Source organism: Cynocephalus volans, chromosome 5 (assembly GCF_027409185.1).
Source record: "Cynocephalus volans isolate mCynVol1 chromosome 5, mCynVol1.pri, whole genome shotgun sequence".
NCBI classification, from domain to species: domain Eukaryota; kingdom Metazoa; phylum Chordata; class Mammalia; order Dermoptera; family Cynocephalidae; genus Cynocephalus; species Cynocephalus volans.
Genome location: NC_084464.1, coordinates 40,136,122 through 40,148,218, shown reverse-complemented (window position 1 = coordinate 40,148,218; position 12,097 = coordinate 40,136,122). Strand labels below are relative to the sequence as shown.

Genomic DNA, 12,097 nt, shown 5'->3' with positions numbered 1-12,097 from the left:
CAGGGAAACATTAAGTAAAGAATAGAATCCATAGATGGCACAAAATCACAGTAACTTAATGATAAAGAAACTGTTTAAGGCATTCACACTAGAATTCCTAGTCTGGTAAAAAATATAGATTCTATCACAGTAACCCCACCCTCACCTCCACTCTGCCGATCCTACGTACTTGGTAAAAAATGCACTAGATTGACTCAGAATCTAGAACCTCAGAGAATGACACAAGCACAAATGGCCTTGGTGAGAAATTACTCAAATCTAGACTATCATATTTTCAGAGCTATGAAGGTAATCTCACTGCTACATTTAATAAATGTTTATTAGCACCTGTATACAAGGCACAAAGGGTGGAGGATTCACTACAGTCAAAAAGAATGGTCAGAGCAGCAGCCCCCAAATCACAACCATCCACCCAGTAGACATCATAAAGTGCTGGTTGAGGGCAAGCAGTCAGTGTTGAAGCCCATTTAATTCCAACCAGTGAGAACAAACCATTTCAGGTGTTATCTCCTCCAGACAGATCTCTCAAAGCCTCCTATCAAATAAGATTTTTCCCAATCAACTTCTAGAATACAGAAGAATTTATCTCAGCCAGACTACATTTTCTAACACCTGATGAGTAGAGTAGTAAATAAAGCCCCAGCCCACAACTTCTGAAGCTGAGAAGGTTCCAGGGTGGCTTCAGTTCAATGAGAAATGAGCACCAACTTCAGCAAGTATGACGAGGGTCACTGTGATAGAATTCTTTTCCCGACATGGCTTCTCTGATGCTGAACAAGGTATGAAGTTCGGGTGAAGCCTTTCCCACATGCATCGCACTGATAGGGTTTCTCACCAGTGTGGATTTTTTGATGTTCAATAAGGCCTGTATTCTGAGGGAAAATTCTCTCACACTCATTACATTTGTAAGATGTGGGAGCCTCAACAGTTTCCCACTGGCTTTCCAACCTATCCAGACTTTCCCCAGCTTCTCCATGCTCAGGTTCCTGAACATTTTTATCACCAGTATGAATTCTCTGATGTCTCAGGAGATGTGAACTCCGCCTAAAGGCTTTGCCGCACATGTTGCACAGGTATGGCTTCTCCCCTGTGTGGATCCTGTGATGTTCGAGGAGGCTGCAGCTCTGGCTGAAGGTTTTCCCGCAGTCATCACACTCATAGGGCTTCTCCCCAGTGTGAGTTCTCTGGTGCTTGATAAGGTCTGAGCTGTGACTGAAGGCCTTGCCACATTCTTCACACTCATATGGCTTCTCACCAGTGTGGACTCTCTGATGAATGACAAGGGCAGAGCTCCCAATGAATGCTTTGCCACACTCCTCACATTCATAGGGTTTCTCTCCAGTATGGATTCTTCTGTGCTTACTCAGGCCTGAACTCTGAGCAAAACTCTTTCCACATTCATGGCAATAGTGTCGCCTCCTCCCTGTGGCATTTTTCTGCTTTCTTCGTAACCTGCCCTCCTGTTCACCAGCTTCTGCATATGCAGGAATCTGGTCCTCACCCAGGTGGCATGGTATCTGCCCAGGCTCTTGTTCTGGATGTTTCTCAGCTGGAGGCAAGTCTCTGATCTTAGTCAGCATTTCACCACCTGAAACAACAAATGGCAGGTGACTGTCGGTTATGCCCTGCCATGGGAGGAAAGCTCTGGGATAAGTAGCAGGGAGGCAAGAATTACATATATACACCAAGGAGGAGGATTTAAGTGTAAGAGTAAGTATGGGGATAAAAAAAGGTGGGGACAGGAGTGCTGGGGAGGAGGGAGGCCTGAGAATGGGAACGGGGCCATTGGATGAAGGGTACAAACTAGGAATGGAGGGAGTGGAGGGGAGGTGGTGAGGACCGAGGACTGTGCTGGGGATACACGCAGTAGCTCTAAGCTCTAAGAGCAGTAACGCAGGGCCGTACACCTAGGATTAGGTACTAAAAGGGCTGAGCAGAAGGTGCCAGTCAACAGGGCAAGTGAAAGGATTTCTGAAGCTTTCTGTAAAAAACAACCAAAGTGAGGACTCAGAAACTGGACACTGATCAATGATATGAGGAGTCATCTCTGCTCTTTCCCAGGCAGAGGCAGGGTCCCCAAACAGAACTGGCTTCAGCACTGGGAGTTCTGTGCCACCAATGAGCTATGACACCTCAGACAAGTCAGGCGATCTTCTTTGTCTCTGCACCCTCATCTCTAAGGTCCGAGTCTGTAGTCAATGTCTAAGGTCACTTCTAACTCACTCTCTATAGCTCCGTGGCCCATTTCCTGAAGAGACCCTTCGGCTTTCCTCCTCAGTCAGAGCTAGGAGCAGGAAGGGAATTAACATTTACTGAGCAATACACTGGCCAGTTAGCTCAGTTGGTTAAAGTGCAGCCTTATAACACCAAGGTCACAGGTTCAGATCCTGGTACTGGCCTGCCGCCAACTACCATGAGCCAGATGTGCACTGGGGGTTGTATCTATTCATCCCACTTTACATGACTCGAACATCGAACACACAGGACGTAGAAGGAAGCAAGATCAGAAGGGCTATGGAACTAGTCAGTAATAGAGTTTCAAAACTGGTGGTTGTGGGGCCGAGCCCGTGGCGCACTCGGTAGAGTGCTGCGCTGGGAGCGCGGCGACGCTCCCGCCGCAGGTTCGGATCCTATATAGGAATGACCAGTGCACTCACTGGCTGAGTGCCGGTCATGAAAAAATGACAAAAAAAAAAAAAAGAAAAGAAAAAAAAACTGGTGGTTGTGAATCCAAATACAATGCAGGTCAATGATTTTTAATGACCCAATAGGATCTAATACATAAAGGATGTCAAGAAACTCTAAGAAAAATTAGCACCCATCAGTCTTACCCAGGGAGGCAAGGCTGCCACAGTTCTCCTGCCTTTCATCTCTGAGGAGGGTCACCTGAGATGAATCTTGCTGTGTCCACTCAGGGATGAGGGTCAGGGCCATATCTTCCATTTTCAGCAACCCCTAAAGCAACAGAAGAAGGGGCTGACCAAAGTGGTGGAGTAGGGAAGATCTGCGATACAGAGACACACACACACACACACACACACACACACCCCCAGCTAGTAATAAAACAGGAAAAGATTCCTAAATAGGCACCTAAATGAGGTTAGATGGTGACAAACAACCTTGGGATAGATGAGAAAATTTAAACACTGTCTACAATTTGGGTGGAGGATCTAGGATGAGGTTAGAGGGGAAGTGGTGATGGAGGGACCTAATGAGAAGCCCAACAGTACTGAAGAGTGTTGGGTGCTGGGGGAAGAAAAGGGCCTCCAGCTCACCTGGGACTCTGGAGTGAGCCTGGCAGCTACCACTGAGTCTTCTCTGCAGCTGCCTCCCTGGGCAAGCCCAGGAACCTGGAGAACTAAGAAAAAAAGAAGCTCTGGATGAGATCTACCCTGGCATCAGCCTCTCTGCCTTGTGGAATCCAGGTTGAAAAACTGGGTTAGTAAATCCTGCCAAGAAGTTTATACAGAGTATGTTCCGTTTCAAAACACCTGATCCCTACCAGCTTCAGTGCTAGAGTCTAAGGAGTCCTGGTGTGCTCCTGCAGATACACAAAAACCATGGGCAGAATCCTTGGTAGGAGTGGTGAAATGAAAGCAACATAAAAACAAAACACAGCTTCCCATTTGAAGATCTTTGAGTCTTGAATTTTGCTGACAGACTAGGATAGAAGAGGTTTTGGGGGTTTTTTAGTTAAAATGTCTTTAGTGGCTATTAGGGTGTTTTCCATGTTGGTTTTGAAAATCTGAGAGTACTCAGAAATGGGCCCATAAAAAAGAATATGAGATTGTTTAATATAGAACTTTCTCAGATTCAAGAGACGAGTAGAGGGGAACCTCACATCTGCCTATAAGAAGTGAACTTTGCAAGAGTCGGAAACAAGTTGGTTTAGGACAGGACCTCTGTTGAGAAATACAGACTGCATGTTGGATGGCATGTCCGACTGCTGTACGTCTTGGGAACCTGCCTAAATTTTCATAGCAGATGAGGAACACCCTGGAATGTATAGTAGTTTCCTAGTGGGTGATTTTCACCCTGTTCTAATTAGACCTTACAGGGTTTAGAAGATTCATATTCTTCAATTTGCAGCAGTCCTACTATTTCTAGAATATTCTGGGTGGCTTTACAAATTCTGCTTTATTTTCTTCATACTATTTACCAATGTCTAAAACTGTATTATTAATTTATTTGCTGTCTTACCTATGGATTGTAAGCTCCACCAGAGCAAGAATTCTGCCTCACCAATGTCTCTGTCCCCAGATCCTAAAACACGGGCTACCATAGAGGAGGCCTCTATAAATATATATGAAATGAATGGCAATCACTGTCTTGTTAAACAATCGGTTCTTTCCAGACAACAATTTTAATACAGTCTTATTTACCATGTCCAGGTTTGGTTAGGAAAGCTTTCCACCATCGTCTGAAACTTCCTTTTTAGTCTCAGTCTTAGAGTTGATCAGTGATGGGCATACAAAGTAACTGTCAATGGATCTATCTTTTAGGTGACGCTTAAACAAAATTAGATGAACTCTGTAGAATTCATACAGCTCAGAAGATAATACCCACCTCTGTCTTGTAAGGCCTGTGATCCCAGAGATTCATGCTTGAGCAGAGCCTTCACTGGCTGGTACTGGCTACTTTGTGACCCCTGAGCTGGTGTCAACAGTGCCATCTTGCAACAGAGCAGTTCTTGCCCCTGGTTACCTCCTGGGTCCTAGAAGTCATTCATTTTTATTATTCATCAAACACTTCTATCATGCTTTCTATGTTGTGAGTACTTTCTATTTCCAGCCACTGTTTTTAAGAGCTCTATGAATATTAACTCATTTAATACAGCTATGAGCTATTACTATCTGGATTTTTGAGATGGGGAAACTGAGGCACAGAGTTTAAGCAGTTTGCCCAAGTCACCTAGCTAATAAGTGGCAACACTAGGATGGGAGCTCAGGCAGAATAACTCCAGAGCCCATGTTCTTACCTTTATTCTAAGCTCCCTCATTATACACATTTGTGCTTTTATGAAAACCCTTTGGAAACTGGTGCTAAATTCTCAAAGAATACTAATATCTTTTCTTATATGAAAAATTGGAATAATAATTTCTAGCTTATGTGCTCTTGGGGACCAGGAAATAAGATCACAGTATGTGACATCAACTATCCCAGGGCCTGGAACATGGAACATCCTTGTTAAATGCAGGCTTCCTGCAGACATTTATAGTCATATTACGATTTTCAAGTTACTTTCTTGTGTGCATCTCAGAATTTCCCACATCCTTTATAAAGAATGAAGCTAAGAGACATGAAATGACTTTTCATTGTTACAGAGCTCAGGTGCAATATATTTAAGTCAAGAACCTGAGTCTCCTGGTCACTGGTTAGGCTCTAGCTTCATGTGCTCTGAGGAAACATACACAAGGACAGAGTATGAGACTTAGGAAACAGTCTCATAAAGCAGACAAGAAGATGGAGGTAAACACTGATCCTTTTACTACCAGATTCATAACCAGTGGTCCATGGACTTCCTCCCCAGCAGTCCATGAACTTGGATAGGAACAAACTATTCTTATTTATACTTGCCTCTAAGAATAAATTTAGCATTGTCTTAATTATAAATGGAAGCCACAAACCAATAAGCAGTACCCAGGTCTTTGTCACCAATAGAAGCTGCACACGTTTTCACATCACATTACATCCAGGCAAATATCATCAGTCATTCACGCTTATCACCACTTTGAAATTTCCAGTTATTAGCCCTATCCCTAGGTCTTATTATTTAGTGCATTAATTAAAAAGCACATATATAACATCACAAATTTGTTTCATACTTTGCTAACTGTATTTCAATATGATTGAGTTCCTTTGTAATCCTTTACAGTCTCCTTTACACATTTAAAAATATTATTCTGAGAAGGGGTCCAGGGACTTCACCTTACTGCCAGAGAGGTTCACAGTACATAAAGAGATTGAGAACTCCTGGATCTTAAAGGAATGCCCCTCACTCGGATCTTGAGATTTCAGGAAAAAACAGAACACAGCTCTGATACTAAACCTGTTCTTTCTACCTGGGGCATCGGTTCGTCCAGCTGCCTCTCCAAATACTCCAACAGCACCACCACCTCCTCCCCGCTCTCTGGATGCTGCTCCCGCACCCAGCTCTGCAGGTCCCCCGGCAGGATGGTCAGAAACTGCTCTAGCACCAGCAGCTCCAGGATCTGTTCCTTGCTGTGCATCTCGGGCCGCAGCCACTGGCGGCAGAGCTCCCGGAGCCGGCTCAGCGCCTGTCGAGGGCATGCAGCCTCCGGGTATCGGAAGCCTCGAAAGTGCTGGCGGGAGCGCTCAGGGCTCTGAGCAGAGCTGCCAGGCAAACTGGCTTCCTCCACCAAGGCGGACGCCTCTTCTTCCTCCACCTTTATGACCAGGAGCCCCAAATGGTCCTCTGCAGATTGGGCATCCAGGGTTGTGCTTTCTCTTGATTCTCTAGCCATCCTGGGCCAAGGAGGTACTAAGGCCTCACTGGAGCTGTGAGCTGAATTTCTGCAGAAAATTCCTGAAAGGTGAAAATGAACCACTTAACCAGTAAACTTGCAAGCAATCCCCTCCTCTCATGCCCAGGAGCCCAGGGACATTGCCGAGATTTCTTCCCCACATTCAAGTGCCTCTGCAGCTTCAATCTCTGCACCACCCCAAACATGAATCCCACAATAAGCTCCCAAAGGATGTCCTGGAGTGGGCCTGGAAACCCCCCTAGACCCTTAACAGATCAGGAGAGAAATTAAGACCGGCACAGCCAACTTTTGGTGGGGAACAAGGCCACTTCCAGAGCTCTCTTGGAAGCTCCTCTCATTGGTTGGCTCAGAGTTATCACATTAGCAACCAAATCTGTGGTTGACTGAATTGGAGGATGACCCTAAAGATTTCCTGCGCTAATCCCCAGAACTTGGAATATATTGAGATAGCATGCCTGGACTGATCACAAGGAACTTAATTCTACCAACAACCTCAATGAGCTTGTAAGTGGATTCTACCCTAGGGCCTCTAGATAAGAAGAACACAGCTCTACCAACACCTTGACTTTGGCCTTGGAAGACCTTAAACAGAGTATTAAGCTGAATCTACCTGGTCTCCTGACCTACAGAACTGGAAAAATAAATAGGTTTTGTTTTAAGCTGTAAATTTCTGGTAAATTGTTAGCAGAATAGGAAAATAATACTAGGACTTATCTGTGGTCAAGGTACCACAGATAGGGGAATGAGAAAGAAAAGATGACAGGCCCTGGATCAAAAGAAATAGGACTCAACACCAAAGTCAAGGGTTCGGATCCCTGGACTGGCCAGCCACCAAAACAAAAAACCAAAAAAACAACCCATCAGATATAAAAGAAATAGGACTGAATTTTTAAACCCTGGATACCTATTAATGAGACTCTCAATTCTCTCTGATGTGAGACTTGCCCAAGCAACTGGCTTAAAAGTGACACTTAAATTCAGCTGAAAGTAGGGCTTTCCCAGACCCCTTTGAGCTTTGGGCTGGAGAACCTTCAGTTTCTCTTAGAAACATCAAAGAAGCAGAAAACATCACAAAGTTCTTGCCCTGGGGAGAGCGGTAGCTGCCCCTGGTCCTTGCCCCCTCAATCTGCCACTCTCTTTCCTCCCCTTGAAGGCCAAACTTCTTAAAAGAAAGCCCTCCAGACCCCAGCTCTAGTCCTCACCTCCCCCTAAGCCTCTGACTCATTGCAGGCAGCAAACCACCACCAAGGCCACTAAGATTGCTCCTGCAGGGCCAAGCCCGTGGCGCACTGGGGAGAGTGCGGCACTGGGAGCGCGGCGACTCTCCCGCCGCAGGTTCAGATCCTATATAGGAATGGCCGGTGCACTCACTGGCTAAGTGCCAGTCACGAAAAAGACAAAAAAAAAAAAAAAGATTGCTCCTGCAGAAGTAACCAGACATGCTTCCCTAATGACCGTTCTCAATGGTCTCTTCCCAGGCAACCAGGCTGATGCTGCTGTCCACTTCTAGAAACTCACCTGTCCCTGATTTAAGGACCCCATTCCCACCTGCTTTCCTCCTTCCTGTTTCTTCCCAGCCCCCCATCACAATCTGGTTAGGTGCACAGACTCTCAAACCAGGTTTCCTGGACTCATAATCCTGCCTTTACTACCTACTACCTGGGTAATCTTTGTAAATTACACAACATCTCTGTGCCTCGTTTTTCTCATCTGTAATAGGGATAGTGATAGCAAATACGATCTGTTGTGAGCATCAAGTAAGTTTGTGTATAAAGTTCTCAAAACAGTGCCTGGCATGTGGTAAGTACTATATAAATGTCAGCTAACAGTATAATTCACTGGCCTTTCTGCTAAGTGAGGGCCATGGTGTTCTATTCTTGACCTTTTCTTTCCTCTCCACATTCTTCCCCAGAACTTTAATCGCTTGCAAGATTTTAACTTTCATTTCTAAGCTGAAGACTACTGATCCCTATTCTAAGGTGCCTCCTAGACATTTCTATGAGGAAATCTTGCAAACAAATTCAATTCAATATGCCCCCAACTAAGCTGGTTTTCTTGCCTCCTAATCTACTCCTTACCCAGCATGGCATTCTCTAGAAACAGCAGCACCACCTGCCAGGTTTCCTCAGAATCATCTTTGACTTGCTCTTCTCATTCAGTTCCCACACTATACCCAATGTATTCTACCCCTGCATGTCTCAGATCTGTTCCCTTTTCTCTCTTCTCCCTGCTATGGCCATGGCCTAGGCCCTAATTATTGTCTCTAGCCTAAGTCTCAGTGCCATAAGCTTATGAAGAACTTAGAGATCAGAGGGAGTCACCTGGCAATGGATAAGGGCAAAAGTTGCTTCCAGGGAATAGAGGCAGGTAACATAGGGACTCATGAGTTTTCCATAGTTGGACACTGGGCAGCAGACAAATGGGCAGTCAAGGTCTGGGCATGTATGTCTCCTGCAGACATGCCTGGGAAAGCCTACAGGGTGTCCCACAAGGAGTAAAAGGGAAGGATGCCCTGCCTCTCCCTAACTGTGGAATCTCAGAAGTTAGAAGGCTGCAGAGATAAGTAACAAAATGGGCATTCAGAGGCTGCCTAATTTGCCTCACAGGAGAACTGGCAGTATGCGTAATCAATGCCAGAACCAGGCTGGGTAAACTACCATATGTTGTAGTTAGAACATGGGCACTGAAACAAGATAGACTGGATTCAAATCTCCCCTCTGCCACTTATTAGCTGTGTGGCATGTTACTTAAACTACTCAGTGCCTCAGTTTTTCACAGATTATTCCCTCTCTTCAAAGGTCTTCCCAGAAACCAAGAGTCCTGGGCTTGTCCTAAGAGGGAAGGGCGACTGGAAATGCCTTTGAATTGGATGGAACTAGATTTTAAAGCAGAAGTGATTGCGAAGTTATTTTAACTAGACTGAGATGTCAGCAAGTCCCTCTTTACTCAGTGGAATGGACAGACTAGAAAATGAAAGGTTGGTAGAGGTTACTGAGGAAAAAACAATCCTAAGTCTATGCCTTCCTGAGTTTCTATTCCTGAGTCCAACTCCCTACATTTCAAGTGCTGACAGGGAATGGATGGAACCTAGGAAACTGAGAGACCCCATCAATTATTACAAACGAGAAATACAAGAAAACACTTCCTCCTAATGAGCTGACACCAAAGATCTGGGGCACTGCTTATACATGAATATTACCAAAATAAGTGAGCCTAAGTCTAATCAAGTCTCTAGATCCAACTACCAGTGTACAGATGAAATACAGGAGCAAATTAAAGATTTTCAAACTTTGCTACACATTAGAATCATTCACCACCTGTCCCATTTGGAGTCTGAGCCCAACTAGGCAGAGTGAGAAGGCATGGGATTAGAAGATTGGTTATAAACAGAAAGTGTTGATCAGATAAGTAAATATATGGAAGATACTGACAGCTAGATTTCTCATTATCAGAAAAGAGTTACAGGGGCTGGCCATTTAGATCAGTTGGTTAGAGTGTGGTGTCATAACACCAAGGTCAAGGGTTTGGATCCCCATGACGGCAGCAAAAAAAAAAAAAAAGACATATGGAAAAGCGAAAGCTAGCGTGAACTCTATAATGCTGGATTGAAATGAAGGGTATTAGAGTGAACTCAGTTTCCAATATTTATACTTATATACTTTATGCACAGGTATATATGAACCCCACTAAGGCTAGGACTATCCTGGAGGCTCAAAATGTGGCAGAGCTCCAGCTTACTCATGACTTCTGCTAACACTGGGGTCCTAGTCCTTATTCACTGTTAAAAACCTCTCTTGCTCCTCTTGAATCTCTAGCCAAGGAAAAGCAATCTCCAAGCCTCAAAGCCTTTGGGAATTTGAGAGTCACAACACACAACACAAACCAGTTTGGGTCTTTGCCTTGGACAGACTCTTGTTTAGAATCTTATTTTTCCCTCCTAAACCACAGAAATCACCCACTACAAAGAGAACTGATGAATGACACTAAAACTCAAAGAAACAGTAACAAAAGCCTGTCACCAAGATTACTCACAAAAGATAATGTGACCTCATAGTTAGAATAATAATAGTAATAGTAATAATAATAGCAAATCTTTAAATCGTGCTTACTCTGTGCCTGATACTATGTTAAGCTCTTTACACATATTAACTCACTTAATCTTCACAATAACCCAGTGAGTTAGGTGATATAATTATCCCCATTTTACAAAGCAGTAAAATGAGGCACAGAAAGGTTAAGGGGCTAGCAGAAAGTCACCCAGCCAATATGTGGCAGAGGCAAGATCAGAACCAGGCAATCCAACTCCAAAGATCTGACGCTCCTCAGGTACCACGGAGTCATTTAAAATCCTTGGAACTGACCTAGTCTCCAGACAGTGCAAAAACGTTAACAGCCCCCATTTTCAAGGCTTGTCTAAGTGACCCAAGAATCTCATCTCCCGTCTCTGAGGCACCAAAACAGACACTCGAAAACGGCCCTGGACCAGGGGTGCCCGCAGTGGGCCCTCCATCGGTAACCCCCGCAGCACCGCGTTCGGCCACAGTGCTCCCTCCCGCCCCGCACGGCCTCTCCCCGGAGACGCGGCTGCAAGGGGCTGGTGAGGGACGGGCGTCTCTCCACACACACACACACACCGCAAACAACCCTACCTGGGGACAAAAGAACGGCAGGACCGGCCAGAGGAGAGCCACAGGAGGCGACCTAACCCCACACCGGAAAGTGGGCGCCCAATGGGCGTCCCCGACTCACCCATGCTCACGAAGTGTCCGAAACTAGCAAACCACCCGCGGGGCGGGGCGCAGAAGCCACTTCCGGGCCGCTCTAGCCGCCGCCCTGGCAGACGCTCTGTGGTTTGCTAGCGTCCCAGCTCGCTCCTCCCTTCTCCTCTTGGTATTAAAGAGGGTTTTTGAAAAATAGTTTTTCCAGCTATAACAAAAGGAGAAAAGCATGGTGCAGAACTCTTGTCAATAGTTGGCTACATTTCTTAATAAAACGGGAGTAAAAATTTAAATTATATTTGCTGGTATCGTTAAAAAGAAACCCTAGAAAAATGCATAAGAAAATAACAGTGGTTACCTGTGAGAGGTGAACAGTTAGAAATTGGGTGAAAGGGGTGCAAGGGTGAGAGGAAGAGTGTTACAATACACATTTTAAACGTGTTTTTAATTTTAGAGCTGATTGCATTACCTAATTAGAACATTAATTGTCAACACATAACTGTTTTAAGGAGCACGCTGAATGGCTTCTGTAGAAAATTAAAAATAATCTAACTCGAATTATGGTGATTAATAAGAGAGTTTATCAAGGTTGCTGAATTTAAAAAATGAACGTTCACAGTTGCATTTTCCATCACCAGCACAAGTTGGAAAACGTAATTTTTAAAAGACAGCAATTACAGGAGCAAAGAAATACAAAAGATACCATAATGGAAACATCATAAAGCTTTATTTATTAAAGATAAATAATTGAGATATATACTATGTCTACGTATATGAGAATTCAATATCATAAAGATGTTATTCCTCCCCAAATTAATACAGCAATTCAGTGGTAAGCCAACCAAAATCCCAAAAGTGTGCTTTGGGGAACTT

At 44.5% G+C, this 12,097-nt stretch overlaps 1 protein-coding gene across 2 annotated transcripts; it reads right to left on the bottom strand.

Annotated features, from left to right (window-relative positions):
- Positions 1–344: 344 nt before the first annotated feature.
- On the bottom strand, positions 345–11,287 carry ZKSCAN3 (zinc finger with KRAB and SCAN domains 3). 2 transcript variants are annotated; one of them, XM_063096703.1, is made up of 6 exons: positions 11,256–11,287; positions 6,063–6,547; positions 4,567–4,714; positions 3,276–3,358; positions 2,832–2,955; positions 345–1,588 (listed from the first exon to the last, which is right to left on the bottom strand). In XM_063096703.1, exons 1-6 carry the CDS (start codon positions 11,257–11,259, stop codon positions 729–731), a joined length of 1,704 nt encoding a protein of 567 aa, XP_062952773.1. In that variant the 5' UTR covers positions 11,260–11,287; the 3' UTR covers positions 345–728. The 2 variants fall into 2 exon arrangements, with proteins under 2 accessions (XP_062952773.1, XP_062952774.1); XM_063096704.1 differs by having other exon boundaries at positions 11,156–11,267.
- Positions 11,288–12,097: the final 810 nt, after the last annotated feature.